Below are 22,703 nucleotides of genomic sequence, written 5' to 3' on the forward strand. Positions count from 1 at the left end.
ATCCACCGCCAACATGGATTATCTTCAGCATGACTATTGTGACATCTACCATCAACATGGATTATCTTCATTATGACTTTTGTGACATCCATCACTAGCATGGCTTATCTTCAGTATGGGTATTGTGACATCCACAACCAACATGAATTATCCTCAGTATGACTATTGTGACATCCACCGCCAACATGGATTATCTTCAGTATGAGTTTTGTGACATCCACCACCAACATGGATTATCCTCAGTATGAGTATTGTGACATCCACCGCCAACATGGATTATCTTCAGTATGAGTTTTGTGACATCCACCACCAACATGGATTATCTTCAGTATGAGTATTATGACATCCAACGCCAACAGGGATTATCTTCAGTATGAGTATTGTGACATCCACCACCAACATGGATTATCTTCAGTATGTGTATTGTGACATCCACCACCAACATGGATTATTTTCAGTATGACTATTGTGAAACCACCGCCAACATGGATTATCTTCAGCATGACTATTGTGACATCTACCATCAACGTGGATTATCTTCATTATGAGTTTTGTGACATCCATCACTAGCATGGTTTATCTTCAGTATGAGTATTGTGACATCCACCACCAACATGAATTATCCTCAGTATGAGTATTGTGACATCCACCGCCAACATGGATTATCTTCAGTATAAGTATTGTGACATCCACCACCATGGAATATCCTCTTAATGAGTATTATTATGACATCCACCACTAACACGGATTATCTTCAGTATGAGTTTTGTGACATCCACCACCAACATGGATTATCTTCAGTATGAGTATTATGACATCCACCGCCAACATGGATTATCTTCAGTATGAGTATTGTGACATCCACCGCCAACATGGATTATCTTCAGAATGAGTATTGTGACATCCACTGCGAACCTGGATTATCTTCAGTATGAGTACTGTGACATCCACCGCCAACATGGATTATCTTCAGTATGACTATTGTGAAACCACCGCCAACATGGATTATCTTCAGTTTATCTTCAGTATGAGTATTTTGACTTCCACCAGAAACATAGATTATCTTCAGTATGAGTACTGTGACATCCACCACCAACGCGGATTAGCTTCAGTATGAGTATTGTGACATCCACCACCAACGTAGATTAGCTTCAGTATGAGTATCGTGACATACAACACCAACATAGAATATCTTCAGTATGAGCATCGTGACATCCACTGCCAACATTGATTGTCTTCAGTATGAGTACTGTGACATCCACCGCCAACATGGATTATCTTCAGTATGAGTATTGTGACATATACGACCAACATGGATTATCTTCAGTATGAGAATTGTGACATCCACCGCCAACATGGATTATCTTCAATATGAGTATTGTGACATTCACCGCCAACATGGATTATCTTCAGTATGAGTACTGTGAAACCAACGCCAACATGGATTATGTTCAGTATGAGTATTGTGACATCTACCACCAAAATGGATTATCTTCAGTATGAGTATTGTGACATCCACCACCAACATGGATTATCTTCAGTGTGAGTATTGTGACATCCACCAGAAACATGGATTATCCTCAGTATGAGTATTATGATATCCACTGCGAATATGGTTTATCTTTGTGAAGATCCACCATACAAATCTAGTTCCGTTTTACTCAGAAGTCATGGAGGTTTTCGATTTGGGAATGAACGTTGATGCCATTTGTTTGGCTCTATCCAAGGTCTTTGATTCAGTTCATACTATACAATTAATAATGTATTATTAGGGTTGGGAGGGTGGCCTAATGGGTAAGGTGTTTGCCTTATAAACACAAGGTGCAGGGTTTGAGTCTCACAAGGGATAATTGGCTAGGCTTACAATGGCCCGCAAGGGCAGTTAGCTTAGTACTAATCTATGAATCAAGGTGGTAATTTAATGATTAGAGTATTTATAAAGGTTACAAATCTAAATCATTTAAAATTTTAAAGGGTGTACCTCATGGATCAGTTGTGGGGCCTTTACTTATTCATTTATGCCTATATTCCTTGTTAGTCAGCGGTGCAGGACTGAAACGTTTGTTAGTTTGTTAGTGATGTTAAGGTTGATGGGTTGTTAATAATGTACAGGAGCAACATAAAATCCAGGAATATTTCGACTGTTAGTTGTTTATAGTCTCATGCAATGAAACTTAGGGTAGTGCTGATGTGTGAGGATGGCACTGTGACTTTATACAAATCCTAGTCTGTCACGATGACTACAGAAATGTGGAGGTCTTTTTCTGAAGGTGCCCCCTACTGGAAATGTGTAATGTGATTTATGCATATCCAATAGGAGGTGGCTGCTACACTATTAAGGTGGTTTACACATGTGCGCATGAGGTCAGTTCATAGACATGAATCTATAACAAACTCATTCTCATACAAAGTATGGAAATTGCCCTGAAGTTGCACTGGAAAGCAGCCATTTTTCAGTCAATTACAGAGATGCAATGCTGCTTCAGTATACCTGGACATTTTTACTGGAGGAGTCACTTGTGTAAATGTTTTATTCTGATGTTGTTCATGCCTGGAGATATTACTGAAAGGGATGCTTGGGCAAAATTTTCATGTTAATGTTTGTGCATACCTGAAGATATTATTGAAGGGGTTGCTTGGGTGAAATATAAATTTTACTGCTTGTGTATACCAGGGCATGTTACTGAAGTGGTCACTTGGGTGAAATGTTCATTATAGGATTTGTGCATAGCTGGATATATTACTGAAGGGGTCGCTTGGGTGAAATGTTCTTTTTACTGCTTGTCCACACCAGGGCATGTTAGTGATGGGGTTGCTTGGGTGAAATGTTCATTTTAGTGCTTGTGCATACCAAGGCATGTTACTTAATGGGTTGCTGGTGGAGATAGTTCATTTGTGTGTCAGGGAAGCTCTTGTGGATACTTGGACAAACAAGTCCACAGATTCCAGCTGTAATATTAAAGGTGAAGCACTGCATTTAAGAATGAATGTCTGGACTGCAAGGATGTTGGGCAAAACTGCCTCATTTGTGTACGATGCTTAAAAACTTATCATTTGCATATGATTATTTTTTAGGCCTTGCACAACATTAGTATAAATGGCCTCTATGAATTGTGCCTTTGCCACGCTCACTCGTAAACTTCAGGAATACTCCTATCACATTTGCAGACGTGACCAGGAATACCATCCTTAATTCAAAAATGTACGGTAATATATACGGGAATCAGAACTTTTATCCCCATAGCCTGGATGCTACAATTGTTCAGGGTAGCTCAAGTTATGATGATTTAGGAACTGTTATAAATAGTTTAAACTTTGAATACCATACTAATAAAAGTTTGAAGAGAATATATCACGCACTAATAGCTAAGACCACTGCTGAAGACAGATGCTTCTAGAAATTAATTAGTGTGGATTCCAATTTGTACGTCTGTTATAAGACCTTTGCTTGATTCTGGTTTGGGTTTTTAAGTTGATTTTTCTTCTTCTTCTTCTTCTTCTTTTGGCTGTTCCCGTTAGGGGTCGCCACAGCAGATCAACTGTTTCCATTTCTTCCTGTCCTCTGCATCTTGTTCTGTCACAACAACCGCCTGCATGTCCTCTCTCACCACATCCATAAACCTTATATTAGGCCTTCCTCTTTTCCTGTTACCTGGTAGCTTCATCCTTAGCATCTTTTTCCCAATATACTCTGCATCCCTCCTCAGCACGTCCAAACCAACATAATCTTGTCTCTCTGGCTTTGTCTCCAAACCTTCCAACCTGGGCTGACCCTCTAATATACTTATTCCTAATCCTGTCCATCCTCGTCACACCCAGTGCAAATCTTAACATCTTTAACTCTGCCACGTCAAGCTCTGACTCCTGCCTTTTTGCTGCTGTCTTCAACCCATATAACATAGCTGGTCTCACTACCCTCTTGTAGACCTTCCCGTTCACTCTTACTAGTACTCGTCTGTCACAAATCACTCTGGACACTCTTCTCCACCCACTCCATCCTGCCTGTACTCTCTTCTTCACCTCTCTTCCACACTCACCATTACTCTGAACTGTTGATCCCAAGTATTTAAACTCATCCACCTTCACCACCTCTACTCCCTGCATCCTCAGCATTCCTCTATCCTCCCTCTCATTCACACACATATATTGTCTTAGTCCTGCTGACCTTCATTCCTCTTCTCTGTAGAACATATCTCCACCTCTCCAGAGTCTCCTCCACCTGTTCCCTACTCTCACTACAGATCACAATGTCATCTGCAAGCATCATACTCCACGGGGACTCCTGTCTGATCTCATCTGTCAACCTGTCCATCACCATTGCAAATAAGAAAGGGCTCAGAGCTGATCCTTGATGTAATCCCACCTCCACCTTAAATGCATCCGTCACTCTCACCGCAGACCTCACCGCTGTCACACTACCCTCGTACATATCCTGTACCACTCTTACATACTTCTCTGACACTCCCAACTTCCTCATACAGTACCACAACTCCTCTCTAGGCACCCTGTCATATGCTTTCTCTAAGTCCACAAAGACACAATGCAACTCCTTCTGACCTTCTCTGTACTTCTCCATCAACACCCTCAGAGCAAACATCACATCTGTAGTGCTCTTTCCCGGCATGAAACCAAACTGCTGATCACTAATCATCACCTCCCTTCCACTACTCTTTCCCATAACTTCATGCTGTGACTGATCAGTTTAATCCCTCTGTAGTTACTACAGCTCTGCACATCACCCTTATTCTTAAAAATCAGTACCAAAACACTTTTTCTCCATTCCTCAGGCATCCTCTCACTTTCCAAGATTTCATTAAACACTCTAGTTAAAAACTCCACTGCCATTTCACCTAAGCACCTCCATGCTTCCACAGGTATGTCATCTGGATGAACAGCCTTTCCATTCTTCATCCTCTTCATAGCTATTCTTACTTCCTCCTTGCTAATCCACTGCACTGCATGATTCAGTATCTGCACATCATCCAACATTTTCTCCCTCTCATTCTCTTCATTCATCAACCCCTCAAAGTACGCTTTCCATCTGCTCAACACACTCTCCTCACTTGTGAGTACGTTTCCCTCATTATCCTTTATCACCTTTACCTGCTGCACATCTTTACTAGCTTGGTCCCTCTGTCTAGCCAATCGGTACAGGTCTTTTTCTCCCCCCTTAGTGTCCAGCCTTTTATACAACTCTTCATATGCCTTATCCTTAGCCTTTGCCACCTCTCTCTTTGCCATGCACCTCATCTCCTTATACTCTTATCTACTTTCTTCATCTCTCTGACAATCCCACTTCTTCTTCACCAACCTCTTTCTCTGCATACTCTCCTGTACTTCTTCATTCCACCACCAGGTCTCCTTGTCCTCCTTCCTCTTTCCAGATGTGACACCAAGCACCTTTTTAGCCATCTCTCTTACTAGCTCTGCTGTAGTTACCCAGCTATTCGGTAACTCTTCACTGCCACCCAGTGCCTGTCTTAAGTGGATGGCTTTGGAAAAAGTTTTTTTGCTCATTGGATAAGTGGAGAGAGGACTATAATGATCTCTGGTGATGTCTACCACACACATATATATATATATATATATGTGTGTGTGTGTGTCCTGGAGAGAAAATAACCAACATGGTCAGAATTTTGTTTGGAATTGCAAAGCAGCAAATCATTATAGACAGGCAGTATAACAATTCAATTCATCCGGGCACTAAATGTGGACTGCAGTGGTACACATTCAGATAAAGTTAGATTCCAAGTGAAATGTGCAGTTGCTACTATCGCCAAGGCTTAAGAAACTACCACAGTGCTTTAATTTGTTATTGAGTGTCATGATGAACCCATACCTTGACTTCATGCTGGTTTCTAGATGTTACCTCAGTCATGTGTGGGCTCCTAGCAATGGCTGGCAAATGCCACAGTGCTGCGAAATGTTGTTGAATCTTAAGAAACAAAAATGTACAAATAGGCTAAAAATTTAAAGACATTAACACCTCTTCAGAATAACACCAGGATAGATGGAAGTCTGGAAGACAGCCTGGAATGAACATTTCAAAATAATACATGCAACTTGATCAGTATCTCAAAGTTTATGGAGTAAACCACATGGTAACTTTCATGACTGTGATGACACAGAGAGAAATTTCAAACAATATAATTGGAATAAATAAATAACTAACATGAGAGGACATCTTCAAAGGATGGTGTACTAGAGATAAGCAAATAAAAATACGTTCATGCCTCTTAAGGGCCAAGATGTTTCAATTACAAATGGAAAAGTAAAATATTTAAAAAATATATAAACTTTATAAATCAAAACATCTGCTACATAATTTGCATTATGAGTTGGTTCTAAGGGTTCTTGGACAACTCTGAATACATAAAAGCTTTTGAAGCAACAAAAATTACACAAATTATTCTGCAAATGATCACACTTAAAAGTTTTTGGTAATTTTTTTAATATAAGAAATATCATAAATGTGGCAACATGATTGATTGAAATAGTATTTCTATTTTCCCTGAGTCTGTTTTCAGAAACTTTGAACAATTTTTTCAGTTTTTTTCACTTCATTGGTTAGTTCACCAAAAGTGTCAAAGAACTCTTCCATTTCCATCTGCAACTTTTCATTTCTTTTCTCAGCATCTTCTCTGGCTCTCTCAGCATTTCGCATTTTAATTTCTACAATGTTGAACCATTTCCTCTGCTGCTCTAAACTGGATTGCAGATCATGAAGTTCATGCTCAAGATACTGGTTTCGCTGTTCCAAGCTGCATGAATACACAAAAATATGTAAAGAAACTGGGTTTTTAGTTTTTATAAAATTACAAGCATTGAACAGCACAGAGCCTTACGTCACAAATATTAAATATATTTGTTTCCAGGAATAAAAATTTAAAGCCAGTGTAGGAGGTTGTTATAAGATTGTCAACGTTTACCTGTATTACTAATTTAAGGCATGCCACGTGACTATATTAACCACTTACTGTATGTCTACGTACACCACAATTATCCCTTGTAATTTACATGCAAGGAGAAGATAATCCAGAGATGGGGAACCTATGACACGCATGTCAAAGGTGACACACCACAATGTTTTGGGTAACACACCAGCATACACCAACACCCGAGTTACCAAAGAAACTGAATGAACAAAAATACAAGAAATATGTGATTGTCCAGTTATCTTTTAAAACTCAGCAACACAAAAAGTAATTAAACAAATCAAATGCAGTGTGCTCCATATTTGTTCAGTTCAATGCAAAATTACTGTTAAAAGTAGAGTAACTTTATGGTGCAATGTTTTAAGCCCAATTATCAGTGCACACATCAGTTTCGCCATCACTAAGATAATCCATAGGAAATTAAAAAAAATCTGTTGTAAGAAAATCACTGTTTTATGTTCAATGTTATTTCCAGTTTGTATGATAATTCATAATTACAGGTACTGGCTGTACAAAGAGAATATGCCATCCAGGTTCAGATTTCCATAGCAGTTCATGGTCTCTGTCTTTTATTCAGTTGCATGAAATATTTAACATTGTGCCAGAAGTAAGTGCTGACCTATCTTTCAGGAAGGGATTCTAATTTTTTCACCAAGATGTAATACAGATCTAACAGCCAAATGAGGAAACAAGTCTTTCCATTTTATTCTGAGGAAATAAATAGCTCTTTATAAACTTTGGTGTCAGTAGATAAGTAGAAATAAATTATTTTAGCTTGGCTCAAAATAGAGTTGTGTCACAGCAGTCTGATGAAGGCTTGTGAAATGGAACATGGACAGCTTACCTGTTAGTCCAGTTATCCTTGAGCTGGAAGAAAGCCAGAGTCAGTTTCCTCACCTTTATAGGCCAATTCACCATTGCTGGGGTCAGTTTATGGCAATGGCTCCAAGAATCCAAGTGTTATTCCCTGAAAGATGGAGCCGTCTATCAGTAAGCGGTTAGGTATAGTTGGTGTTAACTTTGGTCTGGTTAGTGATACGTGAAGTATAAAACATACTTAGCCTGTTCTGGGCATTGCTGTAGCTTGTTAAATTTTTGCTACATCTGGGCTGTTTTTAGTGTTGCTAGTGTTTTCTTAATCGAGATAAACTTTGAGTTCAAGTTCTCATAGCAGAGATTACACTGGCATAATTCACGTCTTTGTGCAGTTGTCTAAGTACTTGGGGTTTGGTAGTTGAATCTGTGGTTAGTGTTAAGAGGTTAGAGGCTCCTTTGGTGATGCAGTATGTTTGTCCATTAGCTTGGATATTTTGATTTAATATTGCTCTGTTTCTGGCATGGGGCAATGGTGGTTTGCATTCTGCAGGATTGCTTGAGTCCATCTGATGTTCTTTTGGGTTGTTTTGCTCAAGAGACCATTACTTTTAGTTTTTAGTATGAATTTCAGCTACTAGGGTGACAGTTGTGAAATAAATAACTGTGTTGATTCACAATTTATTTGCTTTGTAGTGCTGCGGTAGCGTTATCGCCTCACAGTAAGACGTCCTGTTCGATTCTCAGCTAGAGCATCTTCTGTGTGGAGACATGCGTGAATGGGCATACCTTCGTTGAAGGTTGTGCATCAGGGCTGGCAACTCAGCACGTAAAAATCTACTGCCAGTCATTAGCGGACCGGAGTTCCGCTGTGGCGACCCCTAACCGGGAAAAGCCGAAAGACACAACAACATTGAGGAAGGTTTAGGCAGGGTGTTTCTAGCTGGCAGGCAAATGAAGCAAATCTTGACTCATCAGGTCACAGAGAAAGGAGGAAGCAGGGACCATCAAGATCACTTAAAATATGGTTCATTGGTAGTAAACTTGAGGCATACTGAATAAAAGGAAGTGATTTTTTAATACACTTCTTCACAGAAAATTGCCTTGATTATGCCTTCACTTTTCTCCATAAGGCACCGGGATATATTGGTTTGAATCAGGAATGTCTCCGAAAATAAAGGACAGTTAAGAGGACAATGGCATAGGCTTACAGTACTGTTAATAGGACTATACACTTCATTAGGTACAATTTTATCACAAGTGTTACATATAGGAGAGGCACAATAGATGAAATTGTTTGGGCATATGTTGTGGAATATCAGAGCTGGACATCTGGAATGTTCATTTTGAGTAAGCAAGATTTGTGTACAATTGTAGTGTGAGCTTCCCGGGTGAGATTTGATTTAATAGCGATGCTTTCGCACCACCTTTTGCCCCCTTGGTATAGAGGTACAGCGTCACTGATATCAGTTGGCCAGGTGAATATTAAGTCAAATATATATTAATAATAAAGGAAGGAAGATTTAGTCATGCATTTATTATTCAAATCATTGCTTTATGGGATACAGTTTTTATGAAGACATATTACGTTGTTTGAGTTATGACATTTGTATTATCGGCACTGTCACGTCATGACTAAGGCTGGTATGAGTAATCAAACAATTACTCATGACTAAGGCTGGTATGAGTAATTGTTTGATTGTAGTCAAGCTAATTGTCAGTCTCTGTTTCTGGTCTTTCATCACTACAGATACTGAAGGACAGCTGGCACTACATAGCTCATAAAGCCAGAGGTATATTGCTTGACTTAAAGGCAGGGCACACTCAAGATCAAGATTCAGCTAAGAGCAAAAGACCTCTGCCCATTACTGCTGAAGAGCCAACTTCCGAGGCCACTTCTGCCAAGAAGTTCAGATGAAGGGCTAAGAAAGATACCTCTGCTACAGTGGAAAACTCAGTCCCAGTGACTGATGGCAGGATAGATTTAGAAGGTAATGATGCCATTGTGGTGGCACAACTAGGTGTCAAACAGTGGATGAGTATCTGGAAGAGCTTATTAGTTCCCTGCCTGATGAAGGTAGGACTAGGATATTTGATGCAGCTTTGGAAAGGAATTTTGAAACCACACCCATTATGTCAGCTAGTCACCTGCATGGAGTTTCTCTGGCCCAAGCCCATGGCCCTCATAAGCCCTACTTATACATCTTCAAAGACATACATCTGCAGCATTTCTCCCCAGGCCTCTGCTGAAAATGGGCTCTGTCCCAGTCAGACTTTTTCAGCAAACAAATATTAAATAAATAAATAAATAAATAAATAATAAAATCTTCGTGTTCTGACTTCATTGCTCATCTCCTGGCTAATTTTAAAGAGAAAATTCTTAGAGGGGAATTTTTAGACATATTTGATTTAATTGACATGGAGGGCATCTGTCCTGTTGTTGATGCAGACAACCCCAGTGCCAAGGACGTAACGGTAGCACTAGCAGCCATTGGGAAGAAACCTTTGACCAAGGCAATATTCAGGTCTTGGGACAACTGGGTATTGGGTTTCATGACATTCATGGGTATTATTGTTGAAAAGCACCCTAATATCCGGCCTTGAAAAGCACCCCAATCCGGTCTTGCTCCTACTTGCATGTGTTTTGATCATTTGGGAGGATCACCATATTAGAGGAGGTGCAACATGACTGGCTTGTGACCAGAGGTTTAGGAATCTAAGGGGGGCCACAGACAAGAAAATCAAATGGGAGGAGCAACATTCTCATACATGGTTGGACAGTCCAAGTACCTCTGAGAATGATTCCCTTAAGAGCCAACAGTAAGTAAAACTGTGTTGGGCTTTTAACAATGGGAGGTGTTCATGGCCAACCTGCACATTTACCCACCTGTACTCCTCATGTGGGAAGGCTCACCCAGGTGTCAGATGCTGGTCAAAATTAGGTTACACTTCTGTGACCCATATGACCCTCCCCCAAGAGAATAGACTAGTATTATTACACAGTAACTCAGTTAGGGGCAAGCAACTTTTTTGTAGCCACAGATCTAGCCCTTAGAGGGGACAAGCTTTTTTTTATTGTGATAACTCCCTCTTTTTTCCAAACACCTTTATTGAACTATCACTTCTGACATAGGCAAATTTACATTCATATAAAAGTAATCAAACTACATTAACATAACAAACGTTATACTTCACATACATTGCCATAGAGGGGACAAGCTTAACCACAAACTTTCTTATTCCCTGATCAAAACATAAATTGGTCCATCTCCTATCAGATTATCCAGATAAACTGAACCACAAAATGAACTGCAGAACAGTAAAAGCATCAAAAACAAAAAAACGCAGACACCCACTAGCTCCAGATATGAATTTTATTGAAAAAATGAGCACTTTGGTCCACTTGTTTACTGTAGACTTCTTCAGATTAAAAAAAAAAAGCATCCAGATAGTGAGACTGCTGCATTTACCATCAAGGACTTCAAACCAGATTTTTAAACTGGTTCATTGGTCCCACTGGATTCTAAAGTAGTTAAAAATATTTCCTCTATCAAGGGGATAGAAGGTATAACCTCTGCACTGATAGAGAAAGAAGTCGTAGCAGGTAGGCTCATTTGGCCACTCTGAGTATCCTCCATGGTGTGACTTCAGGATTTCCCTTGTAGGTTTGGTACTTAAGAAGCAGGAAGGAGAGTATCATTCATTTATCACCTTTCTTACCCTGCTGGTTTGTCAGTCAATGAATTCATAGATGTGGACCAATCCACTGTGCACTACTATTCATCACTGGAACAAGCAGCCCAAGGTCATCACATCGTGTTCAGATCCTTGGCTGTGTAAACTGGATATCCAGTCAGCTTTTTGCCTCCTCTCCAATAGGTGAGAAGACTGGTCACTGCTAAGCTTTCAGTTTCAAGACAAATTCTTTTTTGACACAGCCAAGCCTATGGGACGTGCAGTGGTTTCAGTCATGTTTGAGAGCTTTAGTACAGCATTATGCTGGTATGGGCAACAGGGGGCTCCTTGTTAAGCTGCTGGGTTTGTTGTTTTTTTTATAGTTGGGGAAGGTAAAGATGGGGCTGCTGAAGTGAAGGCTAAATTTAAAGAAATTTGCTCCATTTTCGGGGTAGCCTTGGCTGCAGATAAATCAAAAGGGCCGAGCCAGGCTTTGATGTTTTTTGGGTTACTGGTTAACATTCTAGCCAAGTCTTTTAAGCTCCTGGCAATTAAATCAGAACAGGTTAGATATTTAATTATTACATTTTTGTAATCCTGCAAAACTCACATAGGAGAAGTTATGCAGGTCCATGGTTTTTTGAAGTTTGCCTGCAGGGCTATTACCCCAGTACAACTTTTCTTTGGTCTGTTTCCAACCTAATAAAAGATAACAAGTCCAAACACCACAGAGTACGGCTAATGCAGAGAATTAAGGAAGTTCTTTGCGTATGGAATACCTTTTTGTGTCAATTTAATGGGGTGTATCTCTTTGACAGTCCCATTGGGCCTTGTCTACTTAATTACACTTGTTCAGGGATGCGACAGCAGGCCTTGACATCAAGATAGTTGGTTCCCCAATGAATGGCATCAGTCTTGGTTTGACTGGAGGAAGGAGGATATTACTTAAGATTTTCCCCACTTGTGTAGCTACTTTGGTCTGGAAGAACTGTCTACAGAATGGTAGGGTTTCTTTTTGCTCAGACAACCATGCAATTGTTTATGCCCTGAACAAGCACTCTTCCAAACCAAAATGGGTATACTTAGACTTCAGAGTACTTGAGTTATCCAGTTTACAAATTAACTTAACTTTCTCTAGTATTCATGTGCTAGGTTGGGACAATGGAATAGCTGACAGTCTGTCCCATTTTCAGTTTACTAGGTTTCACCAGTTGGCCCAAGAAGCAGATCCTTTGGAAGCTCTCATTCTTCTAGAAGTCTGTCTCATTGAAGAAGGATAGCCAGATCGTTAGTGGCCAACTACTGGGCATGGAACCCAAAAAGAGCTTACTTCTTATCATTCAGTACCTTTGCAGTATTTATCTATCAGTTCCGAGGAGCAACAGACACTGGGGTTACCATTCATAGTTATGCTACGCTGGTTGGCTTGTTTATTGGGGTTTTCTGACTTATTCTGTCATTGGGTGATTATCAGAATTCTGAAAGGTTGGGATACTGTTAGAGGAGCTTCAAAAGATGCCAGGAAACCAGAAGGATGTCATCTTCTAGGTGTCATAATGAAGGGCCTTTTTCTCCCTTCAGAGGATTTTTATGCATTTACCATTTGGGCAGTCTTGATCACATGTCTGCATGCTGGGGCTTTCCATGAAAATGAATTGTTCATAGGTTCACAGGTTGATACTAGGCTCTCTGCCCTAGGGCATTTATAAGCCTAACCAGAGTGTGTTTTGCTTTCGCCACCCTTTTAGATTAGTTGACTGTGCCTCTGTATAGTAGGTCACAGAAGGTAGCCCTTTTAAGGTTAGTTTACTGTACCTCTGTCAAGCAGGGACACAGAAGAGATCCCAGGGGTAAACTTACAATCTCCCATCCACTTGTCAAGATTTCTCTTGAAGAGGGTCAGTGAGGTGCTCTGCCTAACATGGATTGGAATTTTGTTCCAGAGTGAGGGGAGCCTCTGGGATATGAATCTGTCCCTCCAGCATGTCCTATTTATTTCTGTGCTGAGGTTCAAGTCCCTGGAGCGTGTAGCTCTAAGGGATTTGGATTTCCTGAGGTGGAGCATGTCCATTAATTGTGGGTTGGACATCGCTTTATACATCAGACAGATCGTCTCTGAGTAGGCGGTATGCAACTGAGTAGAGCTGGAGTTTCTTTAGCCGAACTGCATAGGTCATCTGTTTGAGCCCCTTAATCCTCTTGGTGAGATACTTTTGGGGTCTTTCCAGTTGCTGCAGGTGTCAGATAAGATACATCCCAAATGGGGCATTGTACTCAATTATGGGCCTGATAAGTGATGAGTAGAGGGGCACAATGTCCTCTCTTGATCTAGACGTGAACCTTTTCGTGATAAGGTGGGCTATATAGAAGGTCTTTCTAACCACTTTGGCAATGTGATTGTCAAAGGGGAGGTTGCTATCTACTTGGGTCCTCAGGTCCCTAATTACTTCTTCCGTACTTAATGGATTACCACCTATGTGGTAATTTGTGGGCACTTTGCTTTTCCCAAAGGGGATGACTGTGCACTTTTTTGCATTTAGCTTTAGGCCGTGGCTCTGGCACCAGTTTTCCGTCTTTGTGAGACCCTTTTGGAGGATGCTTGTGTCAGCCGGCTAGTCAATTACGGCACCCAGTTTGCAGTCATCTGCGAACTTGATCAGCCATAGTCCACCCATGTTAGCCTGTACCTCGGAGAAATATATACTGAACAAGAGAGGTCCCAGGACTGAGCCTTGTGGGATGCCACTTGTAACTGGTTTAGAATATGACATGGCACCTGCTATTTTAACCATGTGGGTTCTATCCCTGAGCCAGTTTGCAACCCATCTTGTGACATAGGGGTTGATATTTAAGCTGGTGAGCTTATTTATGATGCCCGAGTGGGGTATTGTGTCGAAGGCTTTTGCGAGGTCCAGGTAGGCTGTGTGGACTACCTTCCCTTCATCTATGGCTTTGGTAACTGTTTCAAAGAAGTCGACCAGGTTCAAGAGGCAAGATCTGCCCTTAACAAAGCCAAATTGGGTAGGATCCAGTGTCTGGAGGTTCCTAATGTCTTTGTTTATGATTTCCATGATGATACACTCCATAGCTTTGCAGACCAGACTAGTCAGGCTTATAGGGCGATAGTTTCCAGGGTCTGTTGTGGCACCACACTATTGCTATATGCCATTTCTTGGGTACATATCCTGTAGTAAGACTGAGATTGAACAGTGACTTTATATGAGGGTTTAGTTCTTCTTGGAGCTCATGTAAGACGCAGCCCGGGACACCGTCTGGTCCCATTGATGCTGTGTTTTTTGCTTTGGAGAGGGCAGCTCTCACCTGTGCATCTGTGATCTCAGGATGGCTACACTCTGTTGGGATAGACATTTGCTCTTTTGGGGGGAAGGGGGGGAGAAGTTTGCACTGAAGATTTCTGCCAGGATGTTGGCAATGTCTGTGGATTCAGTGTATTTTTTGTCATTTTGCACTAACTCAGAGCATATCTGGGAGTTGCCTCCCAGGTTTCTGACATAACTAAAGAAGGCCTTGTGATCATTTTAGTGTCTCGTGCAATTTTTCTTTCGAAGCTGGCCTTAGATGATTTTATGAGGGATCGTAGTTTCTTGCTAGTACTGATCAGAGAAGCCTTCCCTTTTTGGGATTTTGCTCTATCATGTAGTAGCTTTCTCCTTCTGTTGTATAGCTTATTTATGGCCGGGGTCCACTAGACAGGTCTCCTGCCTTTGGAGGAGTGAGTCTTGGTTTTGTTTGGGATAGCATGCTCCATGCATTCCTGTAGGTGTCCATAGAATGCTTTTGTAAATGATTCTGCATTTTGGGCCGTATTTTCCACTGGCCCGGGGGATTTGAAGGATTCCACCTTGGTTTTGAGAAGTGTGAAGTTTGCTTTTGAGAAGTTCTTCACCGTAGTTTCCTTGGTTAAGGGTGGGAACGGAAGATGGATGTCCAGTGAGATTTGTTTATGGTCTGATCTTACCAATGAGGGGTATACCTCTGGTGTGGAACATAGAGACCCCATGTTGGTGATGACCAGATCCAATATGTTTTCCCCTCTTGTGGGAGTGGTGACCAGTTGTTCCATAGCATTTGAGTTTATAAATTCTAGGAACCGTTGCGTGAGGGTGTTTGGGCTTGAGTAGTTTTCCCAATCAATGTTTGGGTAGTTGAAGTCACCCAATATAATGGTGTTTGGAGAGACCTTCATATTCTCCAGTGTTCTCAGGAAAGCCGAGTAAGGTTCCTGTGTTTGGAAGGGTGGTCTGTAGTAGGCTACAAACTGAAAGGCAGTTTTGCCCACTGTTAGTTACACATGGATGGTCTCCGATGCTTCGTGCAGTGCCACTAACCTGGAGGTGTGGGTATCTTTGATAAATATGGATACTCCCCCTCCTTTTGTGGTTCGGTCCAAGTTTTGGGGCCGAAAAGCATGGTATGAAGTATAACCTGTTAGTGCTGGGGTGCTCTCGGGAGCCTTGAACCAGGTTTCTGTTACTGCACAGATATCGATATTCTCCATACTGAGGAGAGTCTCGAGTGCGTGCATCTTGAGGTTTAGACTTCTGGCGTTGAGCAGCATTACCCTTAGTTTTTTTTTTCTTTATGTTGTCTATGGAGGTGGGTTTGTCTTTTGAGCCTTGCCTAAAAAAGGCACTATGGGGGAGGCAAGAGCTTCTGCCAGTATTCAAAAACCCAGGGGTGACAGGTGCAAGTTGTCCCTAGTGAAGCAACGTGGCTTGTCGAGCAAGTCATCCCAGGCTGACAGACACTGGATCCCCTTTGAATGACACCAATACTTTAGCCAATTGTTGAAATTGATCATCTTGTCTTCATATTGTGGCATCATTCTTGGTGAGGGTAAGATGCTACTCAAGGTCAGGGTCATACCGGCCTGGGCTACATGCTCAGAGAGCTCCTCTATGTCTCTTTTCATGTAGTCCAGGGAGGTACGTCTCAGGTCATTCACACCAGCATCGACAATGATGGAGTCATATTTGCACTTGCTTTGGAGTGACCTGAGTGCTTGTGTTATGTGGCGGATCCTGGCACCCGACAGGCAGCTTACAGTGACCTTCTCCTTGTTCAGCCTGGTGAGTGGGACGTCAGTGTGTCTGACAATAGAGTCACCTATTACAAGTGTATTAGGTGTGTTGTTTAGCCTTAAGGGCTGTGACTGTGTGGCACACTGACTTTGTGAGCTATGTGCTATGTGGGCATTGTTTTGTGGTAAGGGTTGCTTGGATGTCTGCTTTGGAGGTCTCTGCTGCTTAGGCAGATTTTTATTTAGAGCCTCCGAGTATGTTTTTGTGTGTTTATGTGTTTGGTTTGCTGATGCGATAGGTCTATGTGAGACTGGATTTGTGGTGTGTGTGGTTACCTTCTCCTCCTGACAGGCTCTGCCAGTACTGGGTTGAGAGAGCTCAGCCTCCAGTTTGGCTATATAGTTGCATCTCTCACATATATTTGAGCTTGTTTGAAGGAGGAGAGGGTGGTCTGTATACATAAGGCAGTTGTAACATTGCCTCAAGATTCCCAGATTCACCAGCTGGACTGGAGAGTAAACTCAAAACTGACCTTTGGACAAGCCTGAATAATATAGGGAACTACTTATTGACTGATCAGAAAGAACCAATGGGGAGAAAGTGCTTAAAAGGAGTAAAAGAGCATGTAGTGCTTAAGTTTATTTGTGTTTACCTATGAGATTACTTAAACGAGCAAGTGCAGGGCTTTAAAATGAAAATAGAGTGCTTATTTTGAGATTTAGAGCAGTCCTAAGGGAAAAAGTGAAGAGCAGACTTTGTGGAGCCGGGAATAGTTTAAACCTGTTTAAGCAGCGCTGCCCAACGCTGCTCTGTGCGCAAGACCGTGCAGAAAAAGAGTTGCAGGGTTTTAAGAGAGAGAGATCAAGGAGTTTGGAATGGATACACAAGTAGCAAAATAATCAGAACAGTGCAATAAATGACCCCACACTTGAGTGCTTGGCCAGAGTCAGGTAAACTGCAATTTTAAGAGAAAAAAATGATTTTAAATTAAGTGCAACATAGGAAATGCAGTAAACAGGCTCTAGATGTGTTCTAAATACTGTTTCTAATACAGATATAAACTTTAGCAAGCCGGAAAATGTTGAAAAGTAGGTGGCAAAGCAGTAATTTTAAACAAAACATCAGAAGAAAATACTTAAAATCTCAAAAGTGGCTCCTTTCTTCTCTCAGCGTTTTCTCCCCTTGGTAGATGCTTCAGCAACAACTATCAAGCCTGAAAAGACGCCAAAACCACGAGGCAGCAGGGTCTTAAGAGAGAGAGAAAGATCAAGGAGTTTGGAATTGACCCAAAATGGCCAATAAAACCACAGCTTCTAGGCAGTAACCACTCCTACGGGGACAGGCAGGCTGCTCAGTGTTAACCACTGCCACTGGTGAACACAGAGACTTCCCTTTATCCCAAGCAAGCACTGGCCTCCGGGGTTTTAAGAGAGAGAGATCAAGGAGTTTGGAATTGACCCAAAATGGCCAATAAAACTACAGCTTCTAGGCAGTAACCACTCCTACAGGGACAGGCAGGCTGCTCAGTGTTAACCACTGCCACTGGTGAACACAGAGACTTCCCTTTAGCCCAAGCAAGCACTGGCCTCCAAGAAATGTGCAAACAGTTCAGATTAGCAAATCTGTAACTGAACTTTCTTAAATTTCAGAAAGTGGGAAAAAAGGAAGATTTTTTTTTTGTTAGTTTAAAGGTAGCAGAGATACACAAGTAGCAAAATAATCAGAACTGTGCAATAAATGACCCCACACTTGAGTGCTAGGCCAGAGTCAGGTAAAATGCAATTTTAAGAAAAAAAAAAACGATTTTAAATTAAGTGCAACACAGGAAATGCAGTAAACAGGCTCTAGATGCATTCCAAATACTGTTTCTAACACGGATATAAACTTTAGCAAGCCGGAAAATGCCGAAAAGTAGGCGGCAAAGCAGTAATTTTGAACAAAAAAATCAGCAGAAAATACTTAAAACCTCAAAAGTGGCTCCTTTCTTCTCTCAGTGTTTTCTCCCCTTGGTAGATGCTTCAGCAACAACTATCAATCCTGGAAAGACGCCAAAACCACGAGGCAGCAGGGTTTTAAGAGAGAGAGATCAAGGAGTTTGGAATTGACCCAAAATGGCCAATAAAACTACAGCTTCTAGGCAGTAATCACTCCTACAGGGACAGGCAGGCTGCTCAGTGTTAACCACTGCCACTGGTGAACACAGAGACTTCCCTTTAGCCCAAGCAAGCACTGGCCTCAGGGGTTTTAAGAGAGAGAGAGATCAATGAGTTTGGAATTTACCCAAAATGGCCAATAAAACTACAGCTTCTAGGCAGTAACCACTCCTACAGGGACAGGCAGGCTGCTCAGTGTTAACCACTGCCACTGGTGAACACAGAGACTTCCCTTTAGCCCAAGCAAGCACTGACCTCCAAGAAATGTGCAAACAGTTCAGATTAGCAAATCTGTAACTGAACTTTCTTAAATTTCAGAAAGTGGGAAAAAAGGAAGATTTTTTTTTTGTTAGTTTAAAGGTAGCAGAAATACACAAGTAGCAAAATAATCAGAACTGTACAATAAATGACCCCACACTTGAGTGCTAGGCCAGAGTCAGGTAAAATGCAATTTTAAGAAAAAAAAAAACGATTTTAAATTAAGTGCAACACAGGAAATGCAGTAAACAGGCTCTAGATGCATTCCAAATACTGTTTCTAACACGGATATAAACTTTAGCAAGCCGGAAAATGCCGAAAAGTAGGCGGCAAAGCAGTAATTTTGAACAAAAAAATCAGCAGACAATACTTAAAACCTCAAAAGTGGCTCCTTTCTTCTCTCAGTGTTTTCTCCCCTTGGTAGATGCTTCAGCAACAACTATCAATCCTGGAAAGATGCCAAAACCACGAGGCAGCAGGGTTTTAAGAGAGAGAGATCAAGGAGTTTGGAATTGACCCAAAATGGCCAATAAAACTACAGCTTCTAGGCAGTAATCACTCCCACAGGGACAGGCAGGCTGCTCAGTGTTAACCACTGCCACTGGTGAACACAGAGACTTCCCTTTAGCCCAAGCAAGCACTGGCCTCAGGGGTTTTAAGAGAGAGAGAGATCAATGAGTTTGGAATTTACCCAAAATGGCCAATAAAACTACAGCTTCTAGGCAGTAACCACTCCTACAGGGACAGGCAGGTGGCTCAGTGTTAACCACTGCCACTGGCGAACACAGAGACTTCCCTTTAGCCCAAGCAAGCACTAGCCTTCAGGAAACGTGCAAACAGTTCAGAACAGCAAATCTGTAACTGAACTTTCTTAAATTTCAGAAAGTGGGAAAAAAGGAAGATTTTTTTTTGTTAGTTTAAAGGTAGCAGAGATAAACAAATAGCAAAATAGTCAGAACAATGCAATAAATGATCCCACACTTGAGTGCTAGGCCACAGTCAGGTAAAATGCAATTTTAAGAGAAAAAAATGATTTTAAATTAAGTGCAACACAGGAAATGCAGTAATCAGGCTCTAGATGTGTTCTAAATACTGTTTCTAATACAGATAAAAACTTTAGCAAGCCAGAAAATGCTGAAAAGTAGGCGGCAAAGCAGTACTTTTAAACAAAAAAATCAGAATAAAATACTTAAAATCTCAAAAGTGGCTCCTTTCTTCTCTCTGCGTTTTCTCCCCTTGGTAGGTGCTTCAGCAACAACTATCAAGCCTGGAAATATGCCAAAACCATGAGGCAGCAGGGTTTTAAGAGAGAGAAATCATGGAGTTTGGAATTGACCCAAAATGGCCAATAAAACTACAGCTTCTAGGCAGTAACCACTCCTACAGGGCAGGCAGGCTGCTCAGTGTTAACCACTGGCACTGGTGAACACATAGGCTTGCCTTTAGCCCAAGCAAGCACTGACCTCCAAGAAACTTGCAAACAGTTCAGAACAGCAAATCTGTAACTGAACTTTCTTAAATTTCAGAAAGTGGGGAAAAAAGGAAGATTTTTTTTTGTTAGTTTAAAGGTAGCAGAGATACACAAGTAGCAGAATAATCAGAACTGTGCAATAAATGACCCCACACTTGAGTGCTAGGCCAGAGTCAGGTAAAATGCAATTTTAAGACAAAAAAACTATTTTAAATTAAGTGCAACACAGGAAATGCAGTAAACAGGCTCTAGATGCATTCCAAATACTGTTTCTAACATGGATATAAACTTTAGCAAGCCGGAAAATGCCGAAAAGTAGGCGGCAAAGCAGTAATTTTAAACAAAAAAATCAGCAGAAAATACTTAAAACCTCAAAAGTGGCTCCTTTCTTCTCTCAGTGTTTTCTCCCCTTGGTAGATGCTTCAGCAACAACTATCAATCCAGGAAAGACGCCAAAACCACGAGGCAGCAGGGTTTTAAGAGAGAGAGATCAAGGAGTTTGGAATTGACCCAAAATGGCCAATAAAATTACAGCTTCTAGGCAGTAATCACTCCTACAGGGACAGGCAGGCTGCTCAGTGTTAACCACTGCCACTGGTGAACACAGAGACTTCCCTTTAGCCCAAGCAAGCACTGGCCTCCGGGGTTTTAAGAGAGAGAGAGATCAAGGAGTTTGGAATTTACCCAAAATGGCCAATAAAATTACAGCTTCTAGGCAGTAACCACTTCTACAGAGACAGGCAGGTGGCTCAGTGTTAACCACTGCCACTGGCGAACACAGAGACTTCCCTTTAGCCCAAGCAAGCACTAGCCTCCAGGAAACGTGCAAACAGTTCAGAACAGCAAATCTGTAACTGAACTTTCTTAAATTTCAGAAAGTGGGAAAAAAGGAAGATTTTTTTTGTTAGTTTAAAGGTAGCAGAGATAAACAAATAGCAAAATAGTCAGAACAATGCAATAAATGATCCCACACTTGAGTGCTAGGCCAGAGTCAGGTAAAATGCAATTTTAAGAGAAAAAAACTATTTTAAATTAAGTGCAACACAGGAAATGCAGTAAACAGGCTCTAGATGTGTTCTAAATACTGTTTCTAATACAGATATAAACTTTAGCAAGCCAGAAAATGCTGAAAAGTAGGCGGCAAAGCAGTACTTTTAAACAAAAAAATTAGAAGAAAATACTTAAAATCACAAAAGTGGCTCTTTTCTTCTCTCTGTGTTTTCTCCCCTTGGTAGGTGCTTCAGCAACAACTATCAAGCCTGGAAAGATGCCAAAATCATGAGGCAGCAGGGTTTTAAAAGAGAGAAATCAAAGAGTTTGGAATTGACCCAAAATGGCCAATAAAACTACAGCTTCTAGGCAGTAACCACTCCTACAGGGCAGGCAGGCTGCTCAGTGTTAACCACTTCCACTGGTGAACACATAGGCTTGCCTTTAGCCCAAGCAAGCACTGGCCTCCAGGGTTTTAAGAGAGAGAGAGAGAGAGAGAGAGAGATCAAGGAGTTTGGAATTGACCGAAAATGGCCAATAAAACTACAGCTTCTAGGCAGTAACCACTCCTACAGGGCAGGCAGGCTGCTCAGTGTTAACCACTGGCACTGGTGAACACAGAGACTTCCCTTTAGCCCAAGCAAGCACTGACCTCCAAGAAACTTGCAAACAGTTCAGAACAGCAAATCTGTAACTGAACTTTCTTAAATTTCAGAAAGTGGGGAAAAAAAGCAAGATTTTTTTTTTTTTTTTTTAGTTTAAAGGTAGCAGAGATACACAAGTAGCCAAATAGTCAGAACAGTGCAACAAATGACCCCACACTTGAGTGCTAGGCCAGAGTCAGGTAAAATGCAATTTTAAGAGAAAGTAACAATTGTGAATTAATTGCAACACAGGAAATGCAATAAACAGGCTCTAGATGTGTTCTAAATACTGTTTCTAATACAGATATAAACTTTAGCAAGCCAGAAAACACCAAAAGTAGGTGGCAAAGCAGTAATTTTAAACAAAAAATCAGAAGAAAATACTTAAAATCTCAAAAGTGGCTCCTTTCTTCTCTCAGTGTTTTCTCCCCTTGGTAGGTGCTTCAGCAACAACTATCAAGCCTGGAAAGATGCCAAAACCACGAGGCAGCAGGGTTTTAAGAGAGACAGATCAAGGAGTTTAGAATTGACCCAAAATGGCCAATAAAACTACAGCTTCTAGGCAGTAACCACTCCTACAGGGACAGGAAGGCTGCTGAGTATTAACCACTGCCACTGGTGAACACAGAGACTTCCCTTTAGCCCAAGTAAGCACTGGCCTCCAGGGTTGTCAGAGAGAGAGAGATCAAGGAGTTTGGAATTGACCCAAAATGGCTAATAAA

The 22,703-nt window shown here is 41.3% G+C and overlaps 1 protein-coding gene across 2 annotated transcripts in view; it reads right to left on the reverse strand.

Annotated features, from left to right (window-relative positions):
* Positions 1 to 6,434: 6,434 nt before the first annotated feature.
* LOC122799706 (rho GTPase-activating protein 24-like) overlaps positions 6,435 to 22,703 on the reverse strand; it is a 1,273,531-nt gene continuing 1,257,262 nt past the window's right edge. For both annotated transcript variants that reach the window (XM_044068942.1, XM_044068943.1), the window contains one exon: positions 6,435 to 6,761. In XM_044068942.1, the coding sequence (XP_043924877.1) occupies positions 6,524 to 6,761 (238 nt within the window). In that variant the 3' untranslated portion in view covers positions 6,435 to 6,523. The remainder of the gene's footprint in view (positions 6,762 to 22,703) is intronic.

Source organism: Protopterus annectens, chromosome 4.part0 (genome assembly GCF_019279795.1).
Source record: "Protopterus annectens isolate FY-2018-M chromosome 4.part0, PAN1.0, whole genome shotgun sequence".
Classification (NCBI taxonomy): domain Eukaryota; kingdom Metazoa; phylum Chordata; order Ceratodontiformes; family Protopteridae; genus Protopterus; species Protopterus annectens.